The 25,208-nt window shown below is 39.6% G+C and overlaps 1 protein-coding gene and 1 long non-coding RNA gene across 2 annotated transcripts in view; one reads left to right on the top strand and one right to left on the bottom strand.

Moving 5' to 3' along the window:
- PPTC7 (protein phosphatase targeting COQ7) overlaps positions 1–25,208 on the top strand; it is a 42,483-nt gene that overhangs the window by 12,929 nt on the left and 4,346 nt on the right. Inside the window, exons 2-5 of the mRNA XM_069557849.1 lie at positions 14,296–14,475; positions 19,479–19,677; positions 22,859–22,982; positions 24,370–24,499. Coding sequence (XP_069413950.1) covers positions 14,296–14,475; positions 19,479–19,677; positions 22,859–22,982; positions 24,370–24,499 — 633 coding nt within the window. The remainder of the gene's footprint in view (positions 1–14,295; positions 14,476–19,478; positions 19,678–22,858; positions 22,983–24,369; positions 24,500–25,208) is intronic.
- LOC138422652 (uncharacterized) lies at positions 20,792–23,578 on the bottom strand. The gene is made up of 2 exons (XR_011249958.1): positions 21,813–23,578; positions 20,792–21,143 (listed from the first exon to the last, which is right to left on the bottom strand). It is a non-coding gene; the product is annotated as an uncharacterized lncRNA (long non-coding RNA).

Genomic DNA, 25,208 nt, shown 5'->3' with positions numbered 1-25,208 from the left:
TCAATGTCAGTCCTTCCAATGAACACCCAGGACTGGTCTCCTTTAGGATGGACTGGTTGGATCTCCTTGCAGTCCAAGGGACTCACAAGAGTCTTCTCTAGCACCACAGTTCAAGAGCATCAATTTTTTGGCTCTCAGCTTTCTTTATAGTCCAACCCTCACATCCATACAAGACCACCGGAAAAATCATAGCCTTGACTGGATGAACTTTTGTTGGCAAAGTAATGTCTCTGATTTTTAATATGCTGTCCAGGCAAGAATACTGGAGTGGGTTGCCATTTCCTTCTCCAGGGGATCTTCCCGACCCAGGGATCAAACCCGGGTCTCCCGCTTTGGAGGCAGACGCTTTAACCTCTGAGCCACCAGGGAAGCTCCAGTATGCTGTCTAGGTTGGTCATAAATTTTCTTCCGAGGAGTAAGCGTCTTTTAATTTCATGGCTGCAATCACCATCTGCAGTGATTTTGGAGCCCAGAACAATAAAGTCAGTCACTGTTTCCACTGTTTCCCCATCTGTTTCCCATGAAGTCATGGGACCAGATACCATGATCTTAGTTTTCTGAATGTTGAGCTTTAAGCCAACTTTTTCACTCTCCTTTTTCACTTTCATCAAGAGGCTTTTTAGTTCCTCTTTCACTTTCTACCATAAGGGTGGTGTCATCCGCATATCTGAGGTTATTTATATTTCTCCCGGCAGTCTTGATTCCAGCTTGTGCTTCTTCCAGCCCAGCGTTTCTCATGATGTACTCTGCATAGAAGTTAAATAAGCAGGGTGACAATATACAGCCTTGACGTACTCCTTTTCCTGTTTGGAACCAGTCTGTTGTTCCATGTCCAGTTCTAACTGTTGCTTCCTGACCTGCATACAGGTTTCTCAAGAGGCAGGTCAGGTGGTCTGGTATTCCCATCTCTTTCAGAATTTTCCAGTTTATTGTGATCCAGACATTGTGACTTAGAATCTTAGAAACTCTGCAGAGAATTTGTCCTCCTACCCATTATTTCACAGTTGAGAAAACTAAAGTTTAGAGAAGTTATTTGGTCAGTGTCCTACAGCCAGTTAGTGGCTAAGAATGCTGGGTGCTGTGTCATCTCCAAGACTCCTTTTCAAGTGTCTTTCCATTCAGGCTTAGGTTAACGTTGTGAGAGGAGGGCACGACACCTTGTGCACCTGTAGGATGAGGTAATGGGCTCATTTCCTCCCTCTCTCTTTGTTTTTAAAATTTTTCTTTGGAATAAAGTTGATTTACAATGTAGTTTTAGGTGTACAGCAAAGTATCACTTATATATATATCCGCTCTTTCTTTAGATTCTTTTCTCATGTAGGCCATTACAAAGTATTGAGTAGAGTTCCCTGTGCTATACAGTAAGTTCTTATTAAGTTCTTATTAGTTATCTATTTTAGTAGTGTGTATATGTCAATCCCAGTCTCCCAGTTTGTCCCTCTCCCCCACCCCCAATGGATTAATTCTCTTTTTGAAGTGCTCAGGTGAAAGTTGGTATACAAGAGTTCAGTATTCTATCTTACCAGTACAAGCAACTGAATTCATTGTTTACTGGTTGTTTCCTGTTAGTCCCTGATAGATGCTGTGGAAAAGACCCAAGAACAAAACAGATTTAGGCTCTGACGTTTCATAGCCCCATGGAGGAGTTCACATATGCACAGGAACAGTATAAAAGAATGCATACGCTTTTTGAGATGTGGAAACATGGAGTCGGGCTTCCAGAGATCGGTTTTTCAATAAATTGAGCGAAGTGAAGGGATTGGTAAGGCTCTCCAGATTGAGTGATCAGCAGAGGCACAGAAGACTTCCCAAATACAGCTGTTTTGAGGCTAGAGAGTAGTTTGGGCTGGCAAGGTAGAGATGGAAGGATGCCTGAGAATTGATGTTAAAAAGCAGATTAAGACCAAGTTGTCAAAGGTCACAGTTGCCATATTGGGTGTCGTTTTGTTTTTCGGTTTTGGTAGAAAGCTATAGAAGGTGTATTTGCTTTTGTTGTTTTGGATTTAGTTTGATTGTTTTTTGAAGAAGCAACACACTTGAATGGTACAGAATGCAGAAGGTATTGATAATTCAAAAGTATGCATACAGTAAGGTTTCCCTTGTCTCCTAGCTGCAGAAGTTCCTCTCCCAGAAGAAACCAGTGATATCAGTTTTTTATATATTCTTCTAGAGAATATTCTTAGAAATACAAGTAAATAAGTGTATATACATGGAAGGTATTTGACAAGAAATATAATATGGACGTAGCAGTCTTGTTTAAAAAAAAGGTAGAGAGGATATAATGAGAGCTCAGAAGGCAAAAGACCAATTAGGAAGCTCCTGAAATGGTCTGAGCTAGAATGGGGTTTAACTAGGGACACTGGGAAGTAGCTGGGCTTCAGGCACAACGCAAACATAGAATCACCAGGACTTAATGATAATTGGACAAAGAGGGTGAAGGAGAAAGAGAAATTGAAGTTGATTTTGAGGTTTTGCCTTCTAGAAGCTTCTTTAAGGTTCCAAGCCTGCAAGTGTGGCTGGGTTTGGCTGCCTGTAATTGGGTTAGGAAATGCAAGAGAAGAGTCGACTTTGGAAATTGAAAACGGAATTGATTGGTAGAAGAGGCATTTCAGAGGCACAGTCATTTGGCTTGGGCATGCACGTGTCCATCTGGTCTTTATGGAGTCCTTAGTGTGCGGAAGAAGCTGAGTCTTGTTAGAATCTCTTGCACAGTTTGGATTTTTAAACTTTGTTACGAGGCCCAGGCTTACCCTGGGCCTACTGGCTCGGTAGGTGGGGTTTGGTTTCCACAGCTCATCTCAGTGTGCAGCAGGAATTCAGAACTGTTGGGATGGGAACCCTGCTAGCACTCGAGGATGAAAGATGTTACCAGTATGAGAAAGTCTCAGCCCTGAAGGGGGTCACAATAAGGAGAGAAAAGTTATGATAGAGGTGTTGCTGTTACCATAGTAGGCTCAGGAGATCATTAGGTCTACTAACATCTATTTGTTAGTAGTAGTTATAAGAGTCCCCACTTAAAACGATAAATTTCAAAGTGTGAACTTTGGCACATTGTAGACAGCAGGTGCTTAAGAGATATTTGTTAAATAAGCTTACTTCAGAGTCATTTCTGGAAAAAGAAGGCTAGTTTATTTCCTCAAGATGCAGGTGAATCTTTTTCTTTGTGTATTTTTTGGAGACAAATACAGATTTGTTCCTTGGCGCTTGAAAATGTTGCTGTTAAATGTTTAATGGAATATTGAATGGTGGTGGATGTGTTACCAGGAAAGCTGAATGGACCACTCATCTTTTAGATGTTATTCATGAGTGGGAATTGTCTTTTGATTGAAACCATAGTCCAGTGTTTGTCAAGCTTGCAGCCGGCACTGACCAAAGAACTCTTTTTTTCTGATCGCTGCAGAGTCTATATACACAGTCTATAACTTGGCCTTTTTAAAGAGAGGCATAACACTCATTTACTGCATGTTGGCCATGAGCTGAGCAGTGTAATGAGGCAGTCTTTACACCATTATCCCTGTTCCCTCACACCAGGACTTGATGTTCATGAGTTGATTCCCATTTACAGGTGAAGATAATGAGGCTCAAAGTGTTACCCAGGGTGCCCTTAGTACACCTCATCCAAGTCCTGGAGCTGGAATTTGAACCCAGGTCTGACTCCAAAGCCTGTGCCCTTGCCCAGTGTGTTTATAATGACTTTGATGCCACAAACGATCACTTAGAGGCCTGGCGTTCTGCAGTTCATGGGATCGCAAAGAGTCGGACACGACTGAGCGACTGAACTGAACTGGTGGTTCAGGTGGTAAAGCGTCTGCCTGCAATGCAGGAGACCCAGGTTCGATCCTTGGGTCAGGAAGATCCCCTGGAGAAGGAAATGGCAACCCACTCCAGCTCTTGCCTGGAAAATTCCATGGACGGAGGAGCCTGGTAGGCTACAGTCCATGGGGTTGCAAAGAGTCGGACACGTGTTTTACTGAGATAATCTTTGTTGGGTCTAAGTACTGTTTTTTTTTTGAAAGTCGCTCAGTCATGTGTGACTCTTTGTGATCCCATGAATTATACAGTCTGTGGAATTCTCCAGGCCAGAATACTGGAGTGGGTAGCCTTTCCCTTCTGCAGGGGCTCTTCCCAACCCAGAGATCAAACCCAGGTCTCCCACATTGCAGGCAGATTCTTTACCACCTGAGCCACAAGGGAACCCCTTTATTGTTAAGTTGCTCAGTCATGTCCAGCTCTCTGTGACCCCATGGACTGCAGCACGCCAGGCTTCCCTGACTTTCACCATCTCTGGGAGTTTGCTCAAACTCATATCCATTGAGTGGATGATACCATCCATCCGTCTCATCCCCTGTCGCCCCCCTTCTCCTGCTGTCAATCTTTCCCAGCATCTGAGTCTTTTCCAATGAGTTCCCTCTTTGCATCAGGTGGCCAAAGTATTGGAGCTTCAGCATCGGTCTCCAGTGAATATTCAAGGTTGATTTCCTTTAAGATTGACTTGTTTGATCTTCTTGCTGTCCAAGGGACTCTCAAAAGTCTTCTCAAGCACCACAGTTCAAAAGCATCAGTTAGTTATAACTATTCCTAGGCTAATAATTGAGCAAAGCCCCCTGATTAAAACAGAGAAAGACCTCAGTGAGCCTTGCTGAACTGTTAGTAGGCCTCTGGAACTTTGCTGGCATCAGGCCAGCCCTTTGCTTCTGAGGGACCTCCCAGATGCCTTAACTCCCACAGTGCATTGTTTGGCTAATTGCAGGTTAGAGGTTCGTGGTAGGGGGATGATAGGTGTTTACCTGAAGGTGAGATTTCTCTGCTCTTAGAGCTGTAACCTCACCTTTATTACTTGTACTTTATTCATATTAGTAAAAATCACAGGGAGCTGTCTGAAATGGCTCTCTCCTCAGCCTCCTCTTGCACAACTTTTATTTTCATCTTTCCAGGCTCAAATCAGACACCTCTCCCTTAATACTTTGCTGATTTCTTCAGCCGGATGTAATCTGATCTTCCTTAGTTTTGGTTTTAGTGGTGCATATTTATTTTGTTTTTTTAATAGCCAGTTATCTTAAGCCTCTCAACCCTACTCCCCCCATCACAGCACTTGATTTTAAGTTCCTCTGACCAGGAAATCTTTTACTATATGTAAATCCCTTTGGCTCCCTTTCACCACAATGTTTTACATATAGGAAATACTCAATAAAATGTTGAATAGCTTTACTATTTAATGTAAGTGTAAAATGCAGTTCTCACTGAATTTGTATAGTTTATCATTTCTCCCTTAAAGGTAACATGTACTCATTACTGAAAAAATGAGAAAGTATGGAAAATAAAAAGAAAAAAATTACTTGTTTTGCCACCTGAAGGTCATTACTTAATTGAACAATATATTGAAAACATAATTAGTATTCAGAAATTAAGGGTCAGTTCCTCATTTGGCCTTAATCAAAGGAATTGTTTTCACTTGTTAATTTAAAAAAAAGCATTTATTGCCAGGGTTGCATGTGACTTGACCTCTCCCAGAGGGTGGTATTTTAGTAAAAAACAGCTGTTATTTTTATAGAGGGGTGAAGAAAGTAGGGGTAAAATAGTATCCTCTTTGGGTGGTGGTGTTTAGTTCCTAAGTCATGTCTGATTCTTTGCAACCCCGTGGACTGTAGCCCACAGGCTTCTCTGTCCATGGGATTTCCCAGGCAAAAACAGTGGAGTGGGGTGCCACCTCTTTCTCCAGGGAATCTTCCTAACCCAGGGATTGAACACTTCCCCGCCCCCCGCCCTGTCTCCTGCATTGGCAGACACATTCTTTACCACTGAGCCACCAGAGAAGCCCTATGTTAATTGTTATGAATATTAAGCCAACCTTTAAGACCAAAATTCTAGATCTCATAAATGGAAAGAAATTTCTTAGGGCCAGTACAAGGCACATATCAGATGGCTGAACTTTCATTGTTGTTACTTTCTTATTTAAATATTATTAGGCATTGTGTAACATTTCCTAATATCTAGAAATGGAAAATCCTCAGCTTTAATAGAAGCCATTAATTCTGTAACACACTAAGGGCCCTGTGTCTACTGTTCATAACTTAAAATCAGTGTGACCCCCCCACACCCAGATGATTTGTCTGTTGCTTCCTCCTGTCCAAAAAGCATTGCCAACAGCATTTAGCATTTGAATAAGATACTGTTGCAGCTCAGAAAAGAGTGAAGTGACCTTTATCTGTGACTTCACCCTCAACTTTTAAGGTACCCAAGATCCTCAGCCACAGTTAAGTCCAAATACATCATTCCACATTAAATATTTGGTATTTAAACAGAAGAGGTAAAGGAAGTTAGAGAAAACATTTTTTTGTTTAAAAAGGTTGACTTTGAGTTTCTTTGCCGTCACGCTGTCATTTCCTAATCATCTTCTAGAGATTACAATCTCTAACTAATGAATTATTCTGGACAACAGGTGTAAATGTATATATGTATGTGTGTGCATTTTAATTTGATTAATTGTTGAGTAATTTCATGTTTTCTGAGCTAGAAAGAAATGGCTATTTTCTTTAGAATTCTAAAACATAAAATAGATCATTTATTCCTCCTTTGAGTCCATTTTTGAGCTTTGTTAACTGTTCTGCTACTGCTGCTGCTGCTAGGTTGTTTCAGTCATGTCCGACTCTGTGTGACCCCATAGACGGCAGCCCACCGGGCTCCGCCGTCCCTGGGATTCTCCAGGCAAGAACACTGGAGTGGGTTGCCATTTCCTTCTCCAATGCATGAAAGTGAAAAGTGAAAGTGAAGTCGCTCAGTCGTGTCCAACTCTTAGCAACCCCGTGGACTGCAGCCTACCAGGCTCCTCCGTCCATGGGATTTTCCAGGCAAGAGTACTGGAGTGAGGTGCCATCGCTTTCTCCGGTTAACTGTTCTAGACAGTACTATTTCTTTAGCACAATTTGAGTTTTGCTGCCAGGTTCCCTTTTCACACATTTTATCACAGAGTTTGAACCATTCTTTCTTCCATCCTTTCAGCTTTATTGCCTCAGCTTTGAGTTAGCTGTTTTACTTAGAGATCTTGAGTTCTTGACGTAGATTTGGTATCTGGAGAATTCGAAGATGCATGTTTCATCGTGACTGATGCATAGTGGTTACTTCAGAGAAACCTTGCATAGGGAATATATCACTTGCTTGTTAAAGCAGGAAGGACGTCATAATCTATATAATTTCACCTCTAGAGAACTGAAAGGAGTTTTAGTCAAAGCAAATTGTACTTTTCTGAATAAATCAACTCTTAAATACATTTTCCCAGTAATCCTTCTTTTTGTTCCCTTCGGGATAATTATTTGCAGATACATTTCACAGTCCTGAATCACAGGGGAGTGTTCTTAATGCCCAAATAGTTGAGGCTTCAGGATTGTTGATACAAGTGTGATCTGTTCTATTTGCTAGAAAGTGAGTTTATACTCCATTCTCATTTCTCTAGTTACAATGCTTCAGATTGTGATGTCTCTCCACAGTGTTGGCTCTGAGAACACTAGATTTCATATTTGAAGAAGACCCTCAGCATCTGAAAAGAAGCCAGCTGTAGCACTGCAACAGCTGCTGCCTAACCAGTTCCTCATTAGATGAGCACTCACTGCAGAAAGGGTAACACCAGACATCCTTATGTGTTGGGTACAGAGGGTCTCCTGCTGCTTTTATTATTCGTCTCTTGTGATCCAGCCAGATGCTTAACTCAGTTTCTCCTCTGGAGTTTCAGTTCACTATCAAGTACCCATTCTAGTAGATAGGAGGTGTGTTTCACTGATGGAGAAACAACCCTGTAGAACCATCTTGCTTCATTAGAGAGTATGAGGTTCAATGTAAAAGGCCTCAAGATTATCAAAGATGCAAGAATAAAACTCTGTTACCTTTGGGTACTACTTAGTATTTGAAATTCTGACAGAGCTTTTGTTGGATAAAAACAAATGACCAATTTTTCTTCACTGATTTTTATATTAAAATTGAAACAGTATTTATTTTGGGGGCATCACTTTCTTCTAGAAAATGTCTTATAACTAATCGCATGTCTGTCTGAAGATGAGTATAGTAGGAAGAGTTTAAGAAGAATGGCAGCCTCATACTGCTTGGTGATAATGGATAATGATGGAGAAACTCAGGCTGGTGGAGGTCACTTAGTTCAAAATCTTGTTCAAGGTGAGCCTTTTACAACTACACAGTTAGGTGGCCGTATGCAGTTGAAAAGAGGGTTTTTAAGCTTCCACAGTTTTAGCTTACTTACCAAATCTTTTTTTCGCTTGTACTTTTGGCTTAGAATAAAGGTAAATATTTGAGTTAATAAAAAGCTAGGTGATTTTTTTTTCAAGTACAGCAAAGTTTTGTTTCTATGTGGTTATAACCATAGGCAAAGACAAAAATGTGTTCAGTTAAAAAAATGAAAATTGTCTGTTACTTTAAGAATTTTCTTCCTGTAAAAAGATACATTTAAATAATGGGAGATATATCTCCTTTCTTTTAAGCCTACTGTAGAAAAGCAGTCTATAGAAAACATCAAAATATTTTATAAAAATCAGAAATTTAAATATTCTCTAGTTGCCTATTTCCCACTTCATAAAACTTGACATTTCCCATTGTAAATGGTACAACTAAAGGAATGTTCTGTGCCCTATCGTTGTTTCCTCTCAGCCTTTTGCTCAGCTCTGTCAGATATGGAACCATTATCTTAATCTAATAATGGTTTTAATTGGATCTTAGGGTAAAGCAAACACTTCAACTAGACATGGGCTGACAGAATGTTATGAATGGAGACATAAGATGATTACAGTGAGTTAAAGGAAATAGCTTCTGTATTCAGTGGACATTCTTTATCTTGGCATTCAAAGACTTTCTGTCCACCTTTTCAGCTTCACTTCATCTCTAAAGAAATTATTGGTATATCATTCTGACAAATTGGGTTACTTAGCTGTTCCTTAAACAGTTATATCTGATTTTGTAATTTGATGCCTAGAATAAGAATGCAATTCACAAATGAGGTATTTGGCTAGGAATTCTTATTCCTAGGGCTTCCCTGGCAGCTCAGATGGTAAAAAAAAAAATTGTTTGCAATGCAGGAGACCTGGATTCCATCCCTGGGTTTGGGAAGATTCCCTGGAGAAGGGAATAGCTACCCACTCCAGTATTCTTGCCTGGAGAATTTCATGACAGTGGGCGAAGAATCTGACATGACTGAGTGACTAACATTTCATTTCATTTCTTATTCCTAAGATAAAATTCCCCTTAACTCCTTAAACTTTTTGCTCTATTCTCCTTGAGTATCCATGGGGTCAGTACTAGACCTTTGTCAAAGAACTGGCCCTGATTGCCTTCCTAGCTGCAGAATCTAAGGTCCCAACTTCATACAGAGCATGTCCACAAAAATACCCCACTGGTGCCTGAAAATCAGCATTCTTGAGACAGAAGTTAGTATCTTCTAAAGGCATTTTTACCCCCTCCTAACTGGGGAATCATCTAATCAATATTCATTTCTGAAATCCAGAAATAACACTCATACTAATTGATACAAAACATATTGATGTAGAGCCCTGTTGTCTTTATGTTTTTTGTATTTCCAGTGATTGTCTATTCTACTTTTCCCATTACCTTTAACCTAAAATCTCACAGCTGATGCCTCTCTTAACCTGTTCTCTCCACTGGTCTCAAGATTACTTTTCTAAAATATAGGTTGGATTTTACGCTTCTACCCAGAAACTTTTGATATTTTCTATTGTCGAGAGCAGTGTTCTTCAGTAGAAATACACTGTAAACTATATATGTAATCTTAAAATTTTTAGTAGCCACATTTAAAAAAGTAAAATGAAATGGATGACTTAATTTCAATTACTGTGTTTTATTTAACCCAGTATATCTGAAATATATGTTCAGCATGAAACTAAGACATTTTACAGTTTGAGGGGTACTAGGTTTTTGGAATCCAGAGTGTATTTTACATTTAACAGCTCATCTCAAACCAAACTAGATGCATTTCAAACTAAATGACCACATATGGATGGTGGCGCCCATATTGGACAGCACGGGTCTGTAGCATAAAGCTTAAAGTTCTTGGACTGCAGTTTGGGGCCCACCACAACTTTAGCTTCTGGACTGCATACTTAACTTCTGTGCCACTCACCCAGGCCCCAGCAGCACCTAATTTGCTGTTCTTTTCCTTTAACTACCCTTCCCTGCCTGTGGGAATCTGACTTACCTTCCAGGGCCAGATCTGAATGCTGCTTCCTAGTGAAAGCTTGCTCCACTCTCACAGTGCCCTGTAAGCATTAACCACTTGCTTTTGACTCTTCAGTAGCAGCGTTTGTGGGAGCCGTTTGTCTAGCTCTGTGAGTGAGTGGTCTAGCTGCCCACTAGAAGGTGAGCTTCCCAGAGACAGGGTGCACCTCCCTCAACCTCTGTTTCCTACCATTCATTGTAGCCGTTTGCTCCTAGGGATTTTCTTACCCTTTGTTGCTTGATATCTTCGAGATCTAATGCAATTTCTCTTTTAACAGTTGTTTACTGCAATGAAATTTCCTTTTATGTATGGATCAGTTCCACTGTTTAATTGGAAGTGTTCTCTCTTTGTGGATTGAAGCTTTTGCTTATGCAAGAGAGGAAATACTCATTTTCTTGTAGAAATAACTGCCTAATATGAATAAACTAGGTTTCAAATGTAGGTTACTCTGGTTTTAGCCTGGTTCTAATCCCAAATGCAACTCTTTCTGTTATATAACTTGGTCTGTGTAAGTAAACTTTGTATGTGTACTAAGACTTTTCCCCCCAAAGATTTATTGAAAAGTTTACATGCTTTTTGAATCCCTTTTTCCCCTAACAAGATTTACAAGTGGAGTTTTGCCTGGGTTCTTTTTCCCATATAAAAGCAAACAGGTGCCTGAAAGGTTATGCTCTATTCTGGGAGATATCTGATTAATGTTGAGGGGCTATGCCAGGTCAGACTCTGTAACCTGTTGAGAGATTGTTTAGTGAGTGCCAGGATCAACTCTCAACATTATCTCAGGTTTTAATGGTTTTCTTCTGAAGGGCATTTGTAGATGAAACCAGTTTGTATTTAAAGTTAATTGTGGCTCTCAAATCAGAGTCTGGTTAAAAAGAAATTCTTTCCTCCAGCAAACAGTAGTTTGAAAAGAATGAATGATTCATCAGATGGAGTTGTAAGGACTATAATTGCATTTTATGTTTTAACACAAATTATTGCATTTAAATCGTGGTAAAAATCTTACCCCTGGTGAAGTAAGAATTCCTCAAAAGAAGATCCCACTAAACTTTCGTAAGAATTTCTAGATAGCCTTCCAACTGCCTGAAAAACAGCGATACTTCTCACTGGGAGGGTAGACGTCAGCCATCCCTGAAGCTTCTCTTTCCACCTTCCTCTCTGCCACCCCCATCAGTCAACCTGTGAGTCCTTTTGTTTCACTGGATCCCAAATCCCTGCACTCTGACTGCACTGCCACTGTTTCCCAACTGAGCCACTGTCTCCCGACTCATGCCATTACTGCTTTTGCTCTCCACGTGGCAGGCAGAAGGATGAGTGTATCTCTCATTCAACTTCAGTTATCCATTCATGGTCAGCCTTATTTCATCTACTCTTCTCACACACACACACCGACACACACCCCTACACCCACACACCCACACCCCACTAATAATTTGAAACAAATCACAGACATATCTGATCAACTAATTGTATTTTGCCCTAAAGTGAAACTTTGCCTTGTGACTTCCCTGGCAGCTAGTGGTTAAGGGTTCGTGCTTCCACTGCAGGGGGCATGAGTTCAATCCCTGGTTGGGAAACTTACCACAAAGCATGGCCAAAGGCGGGGGGGGGGGGGGGGGGGGGGGGGGGGGGAGGGGGGACATGAAATTTGCCGGTTGGTTGGTCATAAGAGATGGGAAGGTTCTGCCACAAAGTGATAAGTTATTTGTCAATCTCTTTACTGTCTTCCAGCTCTGTTTCCTCTTATTTTTTCGGGATGTGTTCCACTTCTGTTTATTAAGTGCCATTACCAGAGAAACAGTTTAATGTGTTCATTTTATGTTAAGTCAGTTTTTCAGAGATGCATATATAAGCACCTTGCTACTTTTGTACCAGATATGTTCTTTGAAGTGTGTAAGTTGAATGTACAAAAAATATACATATAGCCCATTTACACTTCAGAAACAAGCTCATAGAAAAAGAAATCAGGTTGTGGTTACCAGAGGCAGGAATGGGTGAGGGGTAATTGAATGAAGGCAATCAGAAGGTACAAACTTCCAGTTATATTAAATAGTAGGAATGTAGTATACAAGTTAAATTATATGATAAATATAATTAACACTGCTATATGTTATATATGAAATGTGTTAAAAGAGCAAATCCTAAGAGTTTTCATCACAAGGGAAAAAATTTTTTTTTCAATTTAATTTTGTTTATATATGAGATAATGGGCTTCCCAGATGGCTCAGTGGGTAAGGAATCTGTCTGCAGTGCAGGAGACACAGGAGATGTGGGTTCAATCCCTGGGTTGGGAAGATCCCCTGGAGAAGGGAATAACGACCCACTCCAGTATTCTTGCTTGGAGAATCCCACGGACAGAGGAGCCTGGCGGGTTGCAGTCTGTGGGGTCGCAAAGAGCTGGACACAACCGAGCACAAGGCACCCTGGCACATGAGATGATGGATGCTCACTGAACTCACGATGAAGTCACTCCATGTTGTCTGAAAGTCAAATCATTATGCTGCACACCTTGAACTTTAATAGAACCATAGGACAATAATATCCCAATACAACTGGAAGAAAAAATTAAACGTGTATATAAGGAGGGTGTTTCATGCTCAGAAAGCCTTAAGAATTATAAATTTCCTAATATTTTTTGTTATAAAATCAATACATGCTCATTATAAAAATAAAATTTAAATAATACAGAATAGTGTGAGGTAAAAAGCTTAATTTTCCCATTTGTTCACAGATCACTTTCAGTCTTTTTTATTTCAGAAACAACTATATTTCTTATAGATCATTCCAGAAAAGTTCATTTACTTATATTCACTTAAAACCTTAATAATATATATATCTGACTTTCAGTTTGGATTTTAGTTTAGTTTGAATAGCAAACCATTTCAGTTTGTTTGAAATTAGATAGAAATCAATTTTAATGTTGAACAATTAACTTGATGTTGCAAGGGATTGAGTAGGAGATGGTATGTTGACTTTGATGTCTGATTTTTCTTGAACACTAGTTTGCTCACGATAAAGGAGTCTTAGACTGAAATCATCAAGAGTTTTGTGGACCCATGAAAACCTCTATACCAGTGCTGTCCAATAGAAATATAATGTGAGCCACATATGTCATTTAAAATTTCCTAGTATTCACATTAATTAAAAATAAAAATAAACTTTTAATTTGACATTAATTTTCATAATGTATTCTCTTTAGCACATTATATGCAAAATATTACTTCAACATATAATAATATAGAAATTAATGAGATAATTTACTATTTTTTTATGCTAATAAGTTTTCAAAAAGTCCAGTGTATGCTTATACTTAGAGCATTTCTCAGTTTGCATCAGTCAGCCCCATTGCTAGTGCTTACTAGCCACACAGGGTAGTGGCAGTTATTGCTGGGCAGTGTGGCCGTGTACAGGATGGTGGTTGTCTCTGACAGAGGAGCAAAGAGGGTAAGATAAATTCTTAATTTTGTTCTCTCTTTCACAATTATTGACCAATATTTGAAGTTAAAAGTGTGCTGCCTTTGGTATTCTTCATGATGGCCAAGTGTGGCTCAGTTGTATTCTCACTAGCATCAGCACTTTTTAAGAAAATCAGTTTTCATTCTTATAAAATACAACAAAGATTAATAACACAGCTAGTTGTGTACAAAGATGAAAATCCTGCTGAAAACAACCTTTTGGCCGGGAGGCAGTGCCACCCTATGGTAGCTCACGTGTTTATTCATCAATATATGAAAGATCAGATTCTAAGTAGAGAATGTGGCTTAGGAGTATTAGTGTATAATACATTAAACCTGACTGCTTTTTATTCCGAATTTCATGGTAAATTTATGTACTGCTGCTAAGTCGCTTCAGTCGTGTCTGACTCTGTGCAACCCCATAGATGGCAGCCCACCAGGCTCCCCCATCCCTGGGATTCTCCAGGCAAGAGTACTGGAGTGGGGTGCCATTGCCTTCTCCAAATTTATGTACTAGTATGTAGTAAAATTAGTAATAGAAAGCCGGAGTAAGAATTCCTGAGACACTGATTAGAACTATCTTTTGAATGTAATTTTTTTTTTTTTAAGGGGTTGCCGATGGTGTAGGAGGATGGAGAGACTATGGTGTTGATCCTTCTCAGTTCTCAGGGACTTTAATGCGAACATGTGAACGGTTAGTAAAAGAAGGACGGTTTGTCCCGAGTAATCCCATTGGTATCCTCACCACAAGCTACTGTGAGTTGCTGCAAAATAAAGTACCTTTGCTTGGTAAGTACATATCCCATGTGTTTTCCTCTCTAAAGAAACCCCCCCTGGTGGTTCAGACAGTAAAGAATCTGCGTGCAATGCTGGAGACCCAGATTTGATCCCTGGGTTTGGAAGATCCCCTGGAAAAGGCAATGGCTGTCCACTCCAGTATTCTTGCTGGAGAATCCCATGGACACAGGAGCCTGGTGGGCTTGCAAAGAGTCAGATACAACCGAGCAACTAACATTTAAAGAAGCCCAGGAGGTGGTTAACAACAAAACCAAGAAAATCACTTACAGCCCAGCTGTTTATCCGAGGCTCTTCCTGTTAAACAGTTTGATGGAGGAGCTATAGGCTATACCAGAATACTTAATACTGCGTGAGATAAGTACAGCCACTTTGGAAAACAGTTTGGAATTAAAGAATAAAGTTAAACATGAATAGATAATATGCCCCAAAAGTTCAACTTCTGGGTCTTTACCTTGAACTAGAGAAGCTCTTGCACATCTATGTGCAAGAAGCTCTTGCATATCAAGAGATGGGTACAAGAATGTTCATAGTAACCTCATTTATAATAGCAGAAAACTGGGGCCAACCTTAAAGTCATTTATAGGAGTAAAATGCATTTTGAAACAGAATGCGTTAAGGTTGCATGCAGTACTCAGGAACATGTTATTGAGGAGAAAGATGACTTTGCAGAATACCACCCAGCAGTCTGAGTCCATAAATTTCAAATTCAGAAACCTAAAACTGTATCATTTAGGGGTTCTAAAATGTAAAAGAAGAAAGAAAAGCAAGTGGTTGTATAGTTGGGTTAGTGATTCTCTCCCAGGGAGGAAGAAAGGGGATTGAGGTCCCACATGTAACACTCAGTTGACTACTTGTGGGGAGTTCAGGTTGCAGATGGATTGCCCAATTGTTTGCAGTTAGCAGTTACATTAGTCTGTATAAATCCCTGTTAATCTTGTATTAGAAAATATACAAATATGTAGTGTTTGTTTATATGGCATGCCAATGAAGCATCCTTTGGCCAAGCTTCTCCATTTGTTTGTTAAATGGTTTCTTGGGCTCTTACCCAGTCTTCTAAACAGGCTCTCAGAAAGGGTGTTATTAAGTTTCTGCTAATTGCCAGCATCTTTCTGGTTACTAGAAAGTCCCCTCCCAGTCACCAGGCACATTTAAAATCAGCCTTCTCTTTTCAGTGTAAATGGAAATCTCCATTTTCATAGAATTTTACCTTCAGTTTGAAACCTTTGTAAGAAGGGGTTGTTTCCATCATGCTTCTGTCTTCTCTGTGCTGTGATTAACCTGCTTGTTCTCCTTCTAACTGAAGAGAAATCTTGTCTTGAGGTTTCAATATACTACTTTGTCTCAATCTGCTATTTTAGACTTGCAATCTTGAACTTCCCCGGTATCTTGAAATATCCTAGATTCTATTTCTAGCACCTCTCTGTCAACTTGCCTGCCATATGACTTTAGGCAAACCACCTAACCTCTGACCTCCTTATTTCATGTTAACTAGATGAATCTTTTTTTGTGAAAAGCAGTGACTTAAAGCTTCTTACAGTACTCAGAAACATCTTAAGGGAAAAGACAACACATTGCAGGGTACCATCTAACAGAGAGTCTGTAGACACAATACCAGGGACCTGACTCCTATACATTCTTGTGAGTCTTCTGCCAATACCACTCCAACCCCAACCCTGCAGTGCATGTACTAAATTATTGTGACTTGGAATAAACCATTACAACCTATAACAACTATCCTCATTTTGTGCTTTGAAAGCCTTGTTTTTTTTTTGCTGAGTTTCTTCCTTATAACTGCTTTTTCCCCTATTTACCTTCATGTAACTGGAGATCTTAGTAGAATAAGTTTAAGGACATAAAAGAGGTTTTTTTTACATTGAATGTTACAATTAACTGCTTTCTCCTAAAAGACACTTTGAAATATTCCTTTGTTACTATGTTTGACAACATGTATACTTCTGTCTTTATCTGCATATCTCTAAGCTGTTTGTAACTAAAACCCAAGTATATTTTGACAAAGGTAGGCTGCTGAGTTTTACTGAACCTCAGCTGTAGTTATAAATAATAACTTTTAGGATTAGATAATCTTTTAAAAAAAATCTTACAACCTTGCAAAAGCATAATTCCAGTATAAGGGTGAGCTGATAGCTGTAACCACTTATTTCTTGAGAATTTCTAGCTGCTTTTAGATCTGGATTGACATCACAGGCTAATTGTTTACATATATTATTTCTTCAGAAACCCTTAAGTGGATTTAGGTCTTAAGAAACCAACATATCTTAAGAATTTGAGTAGTTAATCCTTGTAAGGTTATCCCTTTCTTCCTTTGCTGCTCAAAATGCTTAACTGTAGTTTACAGAGTAAGGGCCATTTTTTCATGAGGGATATGCTTGGGGACCTGTCTGGATTGCTCATCTGAATATTCAGCATGGTTCTTAGCACTCTTTTCTTTCTTCTTTGCTTGCTTGTTCTTCATCAAACATGTAAGGATGAACTCTTCTCCCCATGTTAGACTGTCAGGGCCTGAGCCGCTGTACTCAGCAGTAATTTGAAGAGGCCCAGATGATTGTGTAAGGCCGAGCTTCCCCTCTTTGGCACTGCTTTGCATGTTAAAGCTCTGTCTATCACTCATGAGGACCTTTTTTATTCTAACACAGCGGGTGACTGCCACAAGGGTAGCAAAATGATAGCCTAGGTTTGTCAGTGAGTAATAATGAGTCAACATGAGTCCTTCCTGCAGCAGCATCTTCAGGACTGTGCCTCTCTTCTGTCATTTTTTTGTTCTCGGTTGAATTAATCCCATCAGCTTTCAGAAGATCTTTTGTGTGGTGGTTCTGTTAATGATGTAAATGATTAGATTTTTTGTGTATTGGGTTAGGAAGGAAGGAAGGGTAATTGGTGACTTTAGCTCTAATGTAAGCTATAGAATAGGTTCTCAGATAGCATGACCAGTTAGTTACAATACCTCTGTTTTTCTTTTCCTTGACATTTAATGGGTAGGGACTAGATAATTTAGCATTAACGTGTCAGATTTGTACCCATGCATATACTGTAGATAACAAGGAAACAGAATTTTTGAACATTGCAGTGACACAAATGCTTATATTTAAGTGTTTTTTAATTAAGTTACACATTTTCATTAAGGAAACTAACAAAAACTTAAATTACTCATAATCTATTAAGAAAACTATTAATTTTTTAGTGATTATGCTTCCTGACCTGTTTTCTTTGTGCATAGAATAATAGTAACAGGAATTGAATCTACTGTGTGCTCACAGTAGCCCCAATAAGGTAGATTTGTAGGTGCTTTTATTCCCCGTTTTGCTAGGAAGAAACTGAGGCCTAGAGAGAATAAGTGGTTTTGCCCACAGCCATATCCATGGCTAGAAAATGACAGAGCACTGGGATTTAACACAGCTGGTTTCACAGCCTATTTATTTTCTTCTTTTTGCCCTTTAACTGTCATTTTAGCAGGTTAGCTTTTGGCTACATATTGTGCTTTTTAAAAAAAGATGACAGTAAGTATCGGTGTTTCTGATGTACAGTTCGTTACATTTGGTGTCACTTTTTAAAGGTAACTTCAATACGAGCTTACAATCTACTTGTTTCACTTACCTTATCTTTCATTCTCAAATATGTTTCTCTCACACAATTTTAGTTGCTGTCAGATAGCCAGCGAACACTTATTATTTGTTGTAAGTCTTTGACATGATTTAACTAATTTTATCTTACAAACAACTCTCTGAGGTAGTTAACTGTTATCCCTGTTTTTATAGATGGGGAAACTAAGGCACAGACAGGTTACATAATTTGTCCCAGGTCACACAGCTAGTAAGTGGCAGAGCTAGCATTAAGATGCAGGCAGGCTGTCTCTAGAGTCTGTATTCCTAAGTATTATGTGATAGTGCATAGCCTGCCATTGTATGGATGAGCTATAATTTATATAACCAACCCCTTAATTTTAGATGTTGAAGTTGTTTCCAGTTCTTTGTGATCTTATACAGTGCTTTGTACTTAAGTCTTGTTTGCGTTTCTATTTTCTTATAATAAATCCTCACAAATGGAATTGCTAGGTCAAAGGATATGTACATTTTTCAGGGCAGTATTATCCTTTAGAAAGATTTATTTAAGTTTTACTCTCATCACCATGGAATGAGAGTGACCACGTTCCCTATACTAGTGCAGTGATCATTAAAAATATATATATTTACAGACCATTTACATGGTGGTTGAACTTATTTTTTCAATTTTGCCATTTTCTGTTAGGTATAGGTTGAAATTTTAGCATTTGAAAGCAATCTCACTAACTGGGTTACCAACTTCAGGCTGAGAAAGGTCATGTGAGCTGTGTGCTACAAAGGTACACAGAAGCTTCTGCTTGGAATGTTCCCTCTAAATGTTGATAGTCTCTGTGAAGTGAACAGGTTGATTCCCCACCCATGAAACTTGGTCTTGTTACTCCACAGTGAGTCTGCAATAAAATTTTTTCATGACCTTAGCAGATGGAAATCCCATTAAAAATTGAAGTTATGTGCCCTGTCTTAAATGTTAGTGAATTTCACAGGGAAGGCTTTCTGCCAGTGACTAATGAAAAATGTCATGGAAACGTGACATTCTCATTTTGGCATTTAAGTATTAAAACTTAATATCTCAATAACATCCTTTAGAAAATTTGGCATAGATTATAGCACTATTGAAATGAAATAATGTGGTTAAATACCAGCCATTTTTATTATTTCTTATCTCTGCAAGTGGAAGAATCCAGATCATCAGTGGCCCACTTTGTATGCGTAGTATAAATCCCTTTTTCTCTCCCCATTGTGTTGATCATGATCAGGTTACTACTGACATGGGTATGGAGCCGTAACTAAGAAAGGACCTATTAGGCAAAGGAGGTTCACATTATGGTATGTTGCTCCTCAGGATGATATGATAAAAATGTGTATGCAGAGACAGTCTGGGAAGAGAAAATAAATGGACATTGTTTTTGTTTCTAGGTAGCAGTACTGCCTGCATTGTGGTGCTGGACAGAACCAGCCACCGCTTACACACAGCAAACCTGGGTGACTCAGGCTTTCTGGTTGTCAGGGGTGGGGAAGTTGTGCACCGATCAGATGAGCAGCAGCATTACTTCAACACTCCATTCCAGCTCTCAATCGCGCCCCCCGAAGCCGAGGGAGTTGTCTTGAGTGACAGGTAATCTCCCCTCTCTCACCAACAGGTTCCCTCCCGTTCCCCTTAACTAGGCTGTTGGAGATGGGCATTTTCCATTCTCACGTGAGAAGAGAAACATTGAAGACCTTTTAGTCTGACATCGAAAGATATTCTGCTTGAACTTGATTTCCAGCCAAGTTGAATTCTGATAAACACCTATTAATTTGACCTGATTGTGAAAATACTATTTCAAGCTTATAGAATATCAGTTTTTCATACCAAGACCACATGGTACATACAGTTGTATTTGTTAAGTAGTGCTGGAGAAATGAGTCATTGTTCATGTGTGCCATGCCATATACAAGTTTTTGCATATGTTATTAGGGAAGAATGCAAATAGACATCTGCTTTATTTATCAGAATAACTTCCTGATTCTCAGAGCTGCCTATAATGTGCATCAAGTGGAACTTTCAGTCCTTGCAGATCTTGTCAGGCAAAGTTAACTTGCAGGAAATGGACTTAAAGGTGGTGTTGGGAATGTTCTCTGATGGTACTCTTGAAATGTGTGCTTTTTTTTCTTTCCACACCTTCTCAGTTCATTTTAAACTGTCAAGACCTTTCCAGGACAGTCAGTACTTTTTTGAATCAACTTTTATAGTTTATCTTTTTTCAGATCAGAGTACAGAGTAATACCAAGTCTCAGATTTCACTGCCTTTAGCAACCTTTTAGGGTTTGACACAAACATTGTGGGCAATTCATAAGTGTAGTAAAATGGGTAATGAACCTGTTGTAAAAGTAGAAGCATCCTAGCAAATACAGATTGTCTCTACTTAATAGTTCTTATTAGGCCAAATCTTAGGTCCAAACTAAGGTAAAATGATGATTACTGCCATCTTTTAACTAGAATGAGCATATTATATAAGTGCTCCATATTACCCAACTAAAGTTTATTGCTGACTCCTACAGAGAGGGAAGCATTTTTTTTTACTTTCAGAGTAAGGCAGATTACCATAATTGGAAGAAAATTTGATTATAGGCCCTTCTTCAGTTGGCTGTAGTAGCACATCGATATTAGTCACATTGGAGTGAGGCAGCCTCAGAACCCCAAGACCTTGGTAAATGTCAAGTTCAGCTAACAGTTTTTGGAGAAACAGTGTTTTTCATTTTCCTTTATTTGATCCTTGTTGTTTTGGCTTCCCAGTGCTAGAGCACCCCTGCAGTACCTCACACGCTATCTTTGGGACAGTTTGGTCAGGGCAGCACTTGGCCTGTCCTGCCAGTGAGGTGGAGGTTGCTTCCCCTGGAGCCCAGAGACAGTTTGCTAGCATGTGATTGCAGCTCGTGTTTCAGTGCAGTCAAAAGTTTCCAGCAGCACAGTATGTTCAATCAAAATGGGCAGAACTGCAGCTGGCAGAACACCAAGCTCATGGGTGGGAGTGTTGGGAGAAGAGGACGAACTGTCCAATGGCAGCGAGTCTCTCACAGACAGCATAGCAAAAGACACTCCTGGGGAAAGAAAGACCTCAGCATAAAATAGAGCTTCAGTGCCAACCTGGTCATTAATCTAAACTTCTAGAGGCTGATTCGCTTCCAAAGACTGAGCAAATGTGCAATGTCTTGTATTGTTTCTCTTTATTCCATGGAAGGAATCGACCTGGTTTCTACCAATTTACAGTCTGTTTTAGTGTGTGTCTTTTTTTTTTTTCCTTCTCTTGGCTGCTTGTTATCCTTTGTTATCAGTCTCTCTTATCTATAAAATATTATTTTAACCTTAACTTACAAATTTCCTTTAATAGCTGTTTTGAGTTGTTAAAACAGCTATGTTATTGTATAAATGTATAAGTGAAAGCTAGTTTGTTCCTTGTCAGAAGCCCGTTACAGAACTTTTTGGTGTGGTGCTGCTTTCCTCAGTCAACAGAAAACAAACTAGAAATTTTCTTAGTGTAAATCCCCAGCAGGCATGGGTAGGCTGTTTGTTTTTATGTTTTCCCTTTACAAATTTTATAGTACATCACTTAAACAATTTAGTGTTTTTTGTTTTTTTTTTTGGTGAGGCTTAAGGTGCTTTGGTTCTGGCCCCTGCCTTCTGGGTCAGTGTATGAATTTTTTTCCTGGCTCTTGTTCCCTAATTACACGTTTTAAGGCAAATTATCAGATATCTCACCTTTCCCTTACCTTGGAAGCCTGGAAGTGGTAGAGCTGGCCTTTCAAAATGGCTGAGAATCAGTCTCCAAGGGAGCCATGAACTCTTTGAATATATTATCTTCTCTTTTTCTCCCCACCTGGGCTTCTGTTTTCTTCTTGTAAGTCTCCCCTCTATCTTTTTAAAAAAGTTTTACACAGATGTAATGAAAAATCTACCACCTGTCCTCAGAGGCAGCCAGTTATGTTTCTTTGAATCCTTCCAGATTTATTCTCTGCATGTAGAAGCGCCTGTATATATAGATCTTTCTTTCTCACACACATAGTACCTTGTTCTTTTCATTAACAATATTGAGTCTTTACCCAAACTGGAGGATTAGTTACTGTGATTCTTCATTCATTAACTATTTCTTGAAGACGTATTATGTGCCAGGAGCCCTTATAAATAAGTAACCTGTGCGTGATGAGAACTTTGTAAGCCCTGAGAGAGACAGTCTTTACTCTGCCAGAGTGAGGGTGATTTATTAATATTTATTTGGTGTTACTGTTAATATACCAGTAATTACTAGCATTATAGTAAGAAATACCATTGTAGATATTTCACAGGAATTAATTCTTATAGGACTGGCATGTGCACCTCCATAGTGCTCATTTATTCCACTAGAACACAGCCTCCAAATTCAAGCCTGCAGGGAAACTGATGAGTGGAAAGTGAGTAAGAGAGGATGGAATTTGGCACTAAAGAATTAGGAAACAAAGACTCATTTCCACTAGGATTCTAGAGGCATTTTAGTGTCTGACTCAGAAAAGAACCCTTCTGCCTTTTAAAGCACATGTGACTAATCATCAAACTCAGTTTTACTTGATAGTTTTTGTTAAGCTTTTGAAAGATTTATATCAGAGTTTTCAGTTTTTTTCAAGGTTAAGAATTTCAGAATAGTGATTTTTATTATTGACTGCTACTATAAATTAGTTTTCCTTAAAGCTTCGTTATATTGTAGCATCGTCCCCATTGGAAACTTCTAACAGTATCTCTAAAGGGCTCTGCTAACTTTGCCACCACCCTGTCCTTGTTACAGCCCAGATGCCGCTGATAGCACATCTTTTGATGTCCAGTTAGGGGACATTATCCTGACAGCGACAGATGGACTCTTTGACAACATGCCTGACTATATGATCCTTCAGGAGCTAAAAAAGTTAAAGGTAATTAACTCAAAGGTGGGCCTTTAGAAACAGTGACCCTCCCTGGACAGCCGAGTTTTTTTTATTAATTCAGTTGCGTAAGCTCTTTTTGTAGTTTTGGAAAGGACTACTTCGTGAATTTAGGAAAATGAAAATGGTTCTGATCTTGTTCTAAACAGTTGTAGACAGAAATATTCACAGTTGGAAAACCTGAGGGAAAAAGAGGCTTCTCATCCAAGCCCCTCTTTAGTAGGGTGGTAAAGGTAGGAAAAACTCTGATAAGAGATTTGTGTTTTTAATTGTGTTTTAATGGTATTTAATGGTGTTGGTTGCTGGTTATCTTTTTCATTTTTTAGTCTCGTAACAAACCCAGCAGGTGTTGAGGCTGGGAAAGATAGGAAATCATCATACCAGAGCCAGCCAAGGCAGCAGCCAAGGGTAGCAAGCAGCTAAGGGCCTTGATGTGATCTGAGCTGTCACCAGTAACAAAGCAGTTCAGACTTGGCCCATATAGTGAGTGGAAGGAAATGAAAGCCAGTCTGCATATTCTCCTGGCTTTGTGAAGTACTGACTTGGGGGGATTGATCTTTTCTCATGTTTTTACTACTAACCAGTATGACCTTGAGTTTTCTAAACTTTCTTAGCAGTGTTTTTCTCACCTATAAAATAGGGGTGGGACAGTTCAAAGACCCTGTTCTGTAGGGCTGTGGTGAGGATGAACCAAGACTACGCACTAGAAATCCTTAACACCATGCTTTGTCTGTGGAGCTTAGGAAGGTCAGGTGCTGCTGACACATGCTGGCACTGTGCCATGTGTGTGACACTGAGAGGCAGAAATGACACATTCCCTGACCTTATGGGGCTTACATTCTAGTGGAGGAAGACAGAGAATACAGAGAAAGAATAGAAATAGTGTTGTTGCTAAATAAAAAAGAAAAAGCATGGAGAAGAAATAGAGAATAGAGAGGGCTTTTCAGTGGGGTAACTGGCAGCATTTACTTGGAGAGCAAGCACACTGAGCTTGGCCTGGGGTGCACTCCCAAGCAGGGAGAATTTTGAGGTCATCCTAAAATGCTATCAAAATCCGCCCCTTCAATCCCATCCCATTTTAGCAAGAATGCCTTAAGAATTTCAAGGGGGCCGGGGAGATAAAAAAATTCAAACTTCAGGACCCAAGGCCATCCTCACAAAGAACTTTCTCGTTGACGTCCTATGTAGGCAGCACTGGTGATCTTGTTCATTTTAGTCAAGGTATTATGTTCCACTGTCTTCTCTAACTGGAACAAAATTTAAATGGTGGAAACTATGATTAGATAAATCTTACTGTCTTAAAAAGTGATGTTTACCTGCATGTAGAAATCATGTGAGGCATTTTGGTAAAAATATCTCCCTCATATTTTTGTATTAGAATTCAAATTATGAGAGTATACAGCAGACGGCAAGAAGCATTGCTGAGCAAGCTCATGAGCTGGCCTATGACCCAAATTATATGTCACCTTTTGCACAGTTTGCATGTGACAACGGATTGAATGTGAGAGGTAAGCATTCTTTGGGAACTTCATAAGGACTAACTGGGGACATAGGGGATGGAGCATTCTGGGCTGTGTGTGAGACCAGCTGCTGCACTGGGGTGAGACTGCTGAGGGGTCCTCTCCCAGCTGTGAGCTGGTGACTTTGCACAAGGTCAGCAGGCCTGAACACTGGAGGACAGCAAGTGCATGCGTTCCCTACAGAGGTGCCCTTCAGAGCTGCACTTCATTGGCTGCAGAGGCAGGTGGAACCTGAAGCCCTTTATCGCTGCCAATGCTCTGCTTGGATCTGAGCCCAGAAAACCTCTGAGCTCTGCCTGGAGGGCCTGGACATTGCTAATGGTTTAAACATTCTGCCCTTCACAAGTCTGACATTTCACTTCTCCCTTCGTCTGGCTTTGTGGGACTCATTCACAGTATTTGCCTACCAAATTGCTACAGCAAGTTTTTTTGTTTTTTATTAATTTTTATTAATTGTAATTAATTGCTTTACAGTGCTCTGTTAGTTTCTGTCATACAGCAAAGTGAATCAGCCATATGTCCCCTTTTTGGGATTTCCTTCCTATTTAGGTCACCACAGAGCGCTGAGTAGAGTTCCCCTGTGCTGTGCAGTATGTTCTCATTAGTTATTTGTTTTATGCATAGCAGTGTGTATATGTCAGTCCTAGTCTCCCAGTTCATCCCACCTGCCTCTGTAGGATGTTTTGAAAAGGGAAGA

This window comes from Ovis canadensis, chromosome 17 (genome assembly GCF_042477335.2).
Source record: "Ovis canadensis isolate MfBH-ARS-UI-01 breed Bighorn chromosome 17, ARS-UI_OviCan_v2, whole genome shotgun sequence".
In the NCBI taxonomy this organism is placed as follows: Eukaryota; Metazoa; Chordata; class Mammalia; order Artiodactyla; family Bovidae; genus Ovis; species Ovis canadensis.
This window is presented reverse-complemented; position numbering and strand designations above follow the sequence as displayed.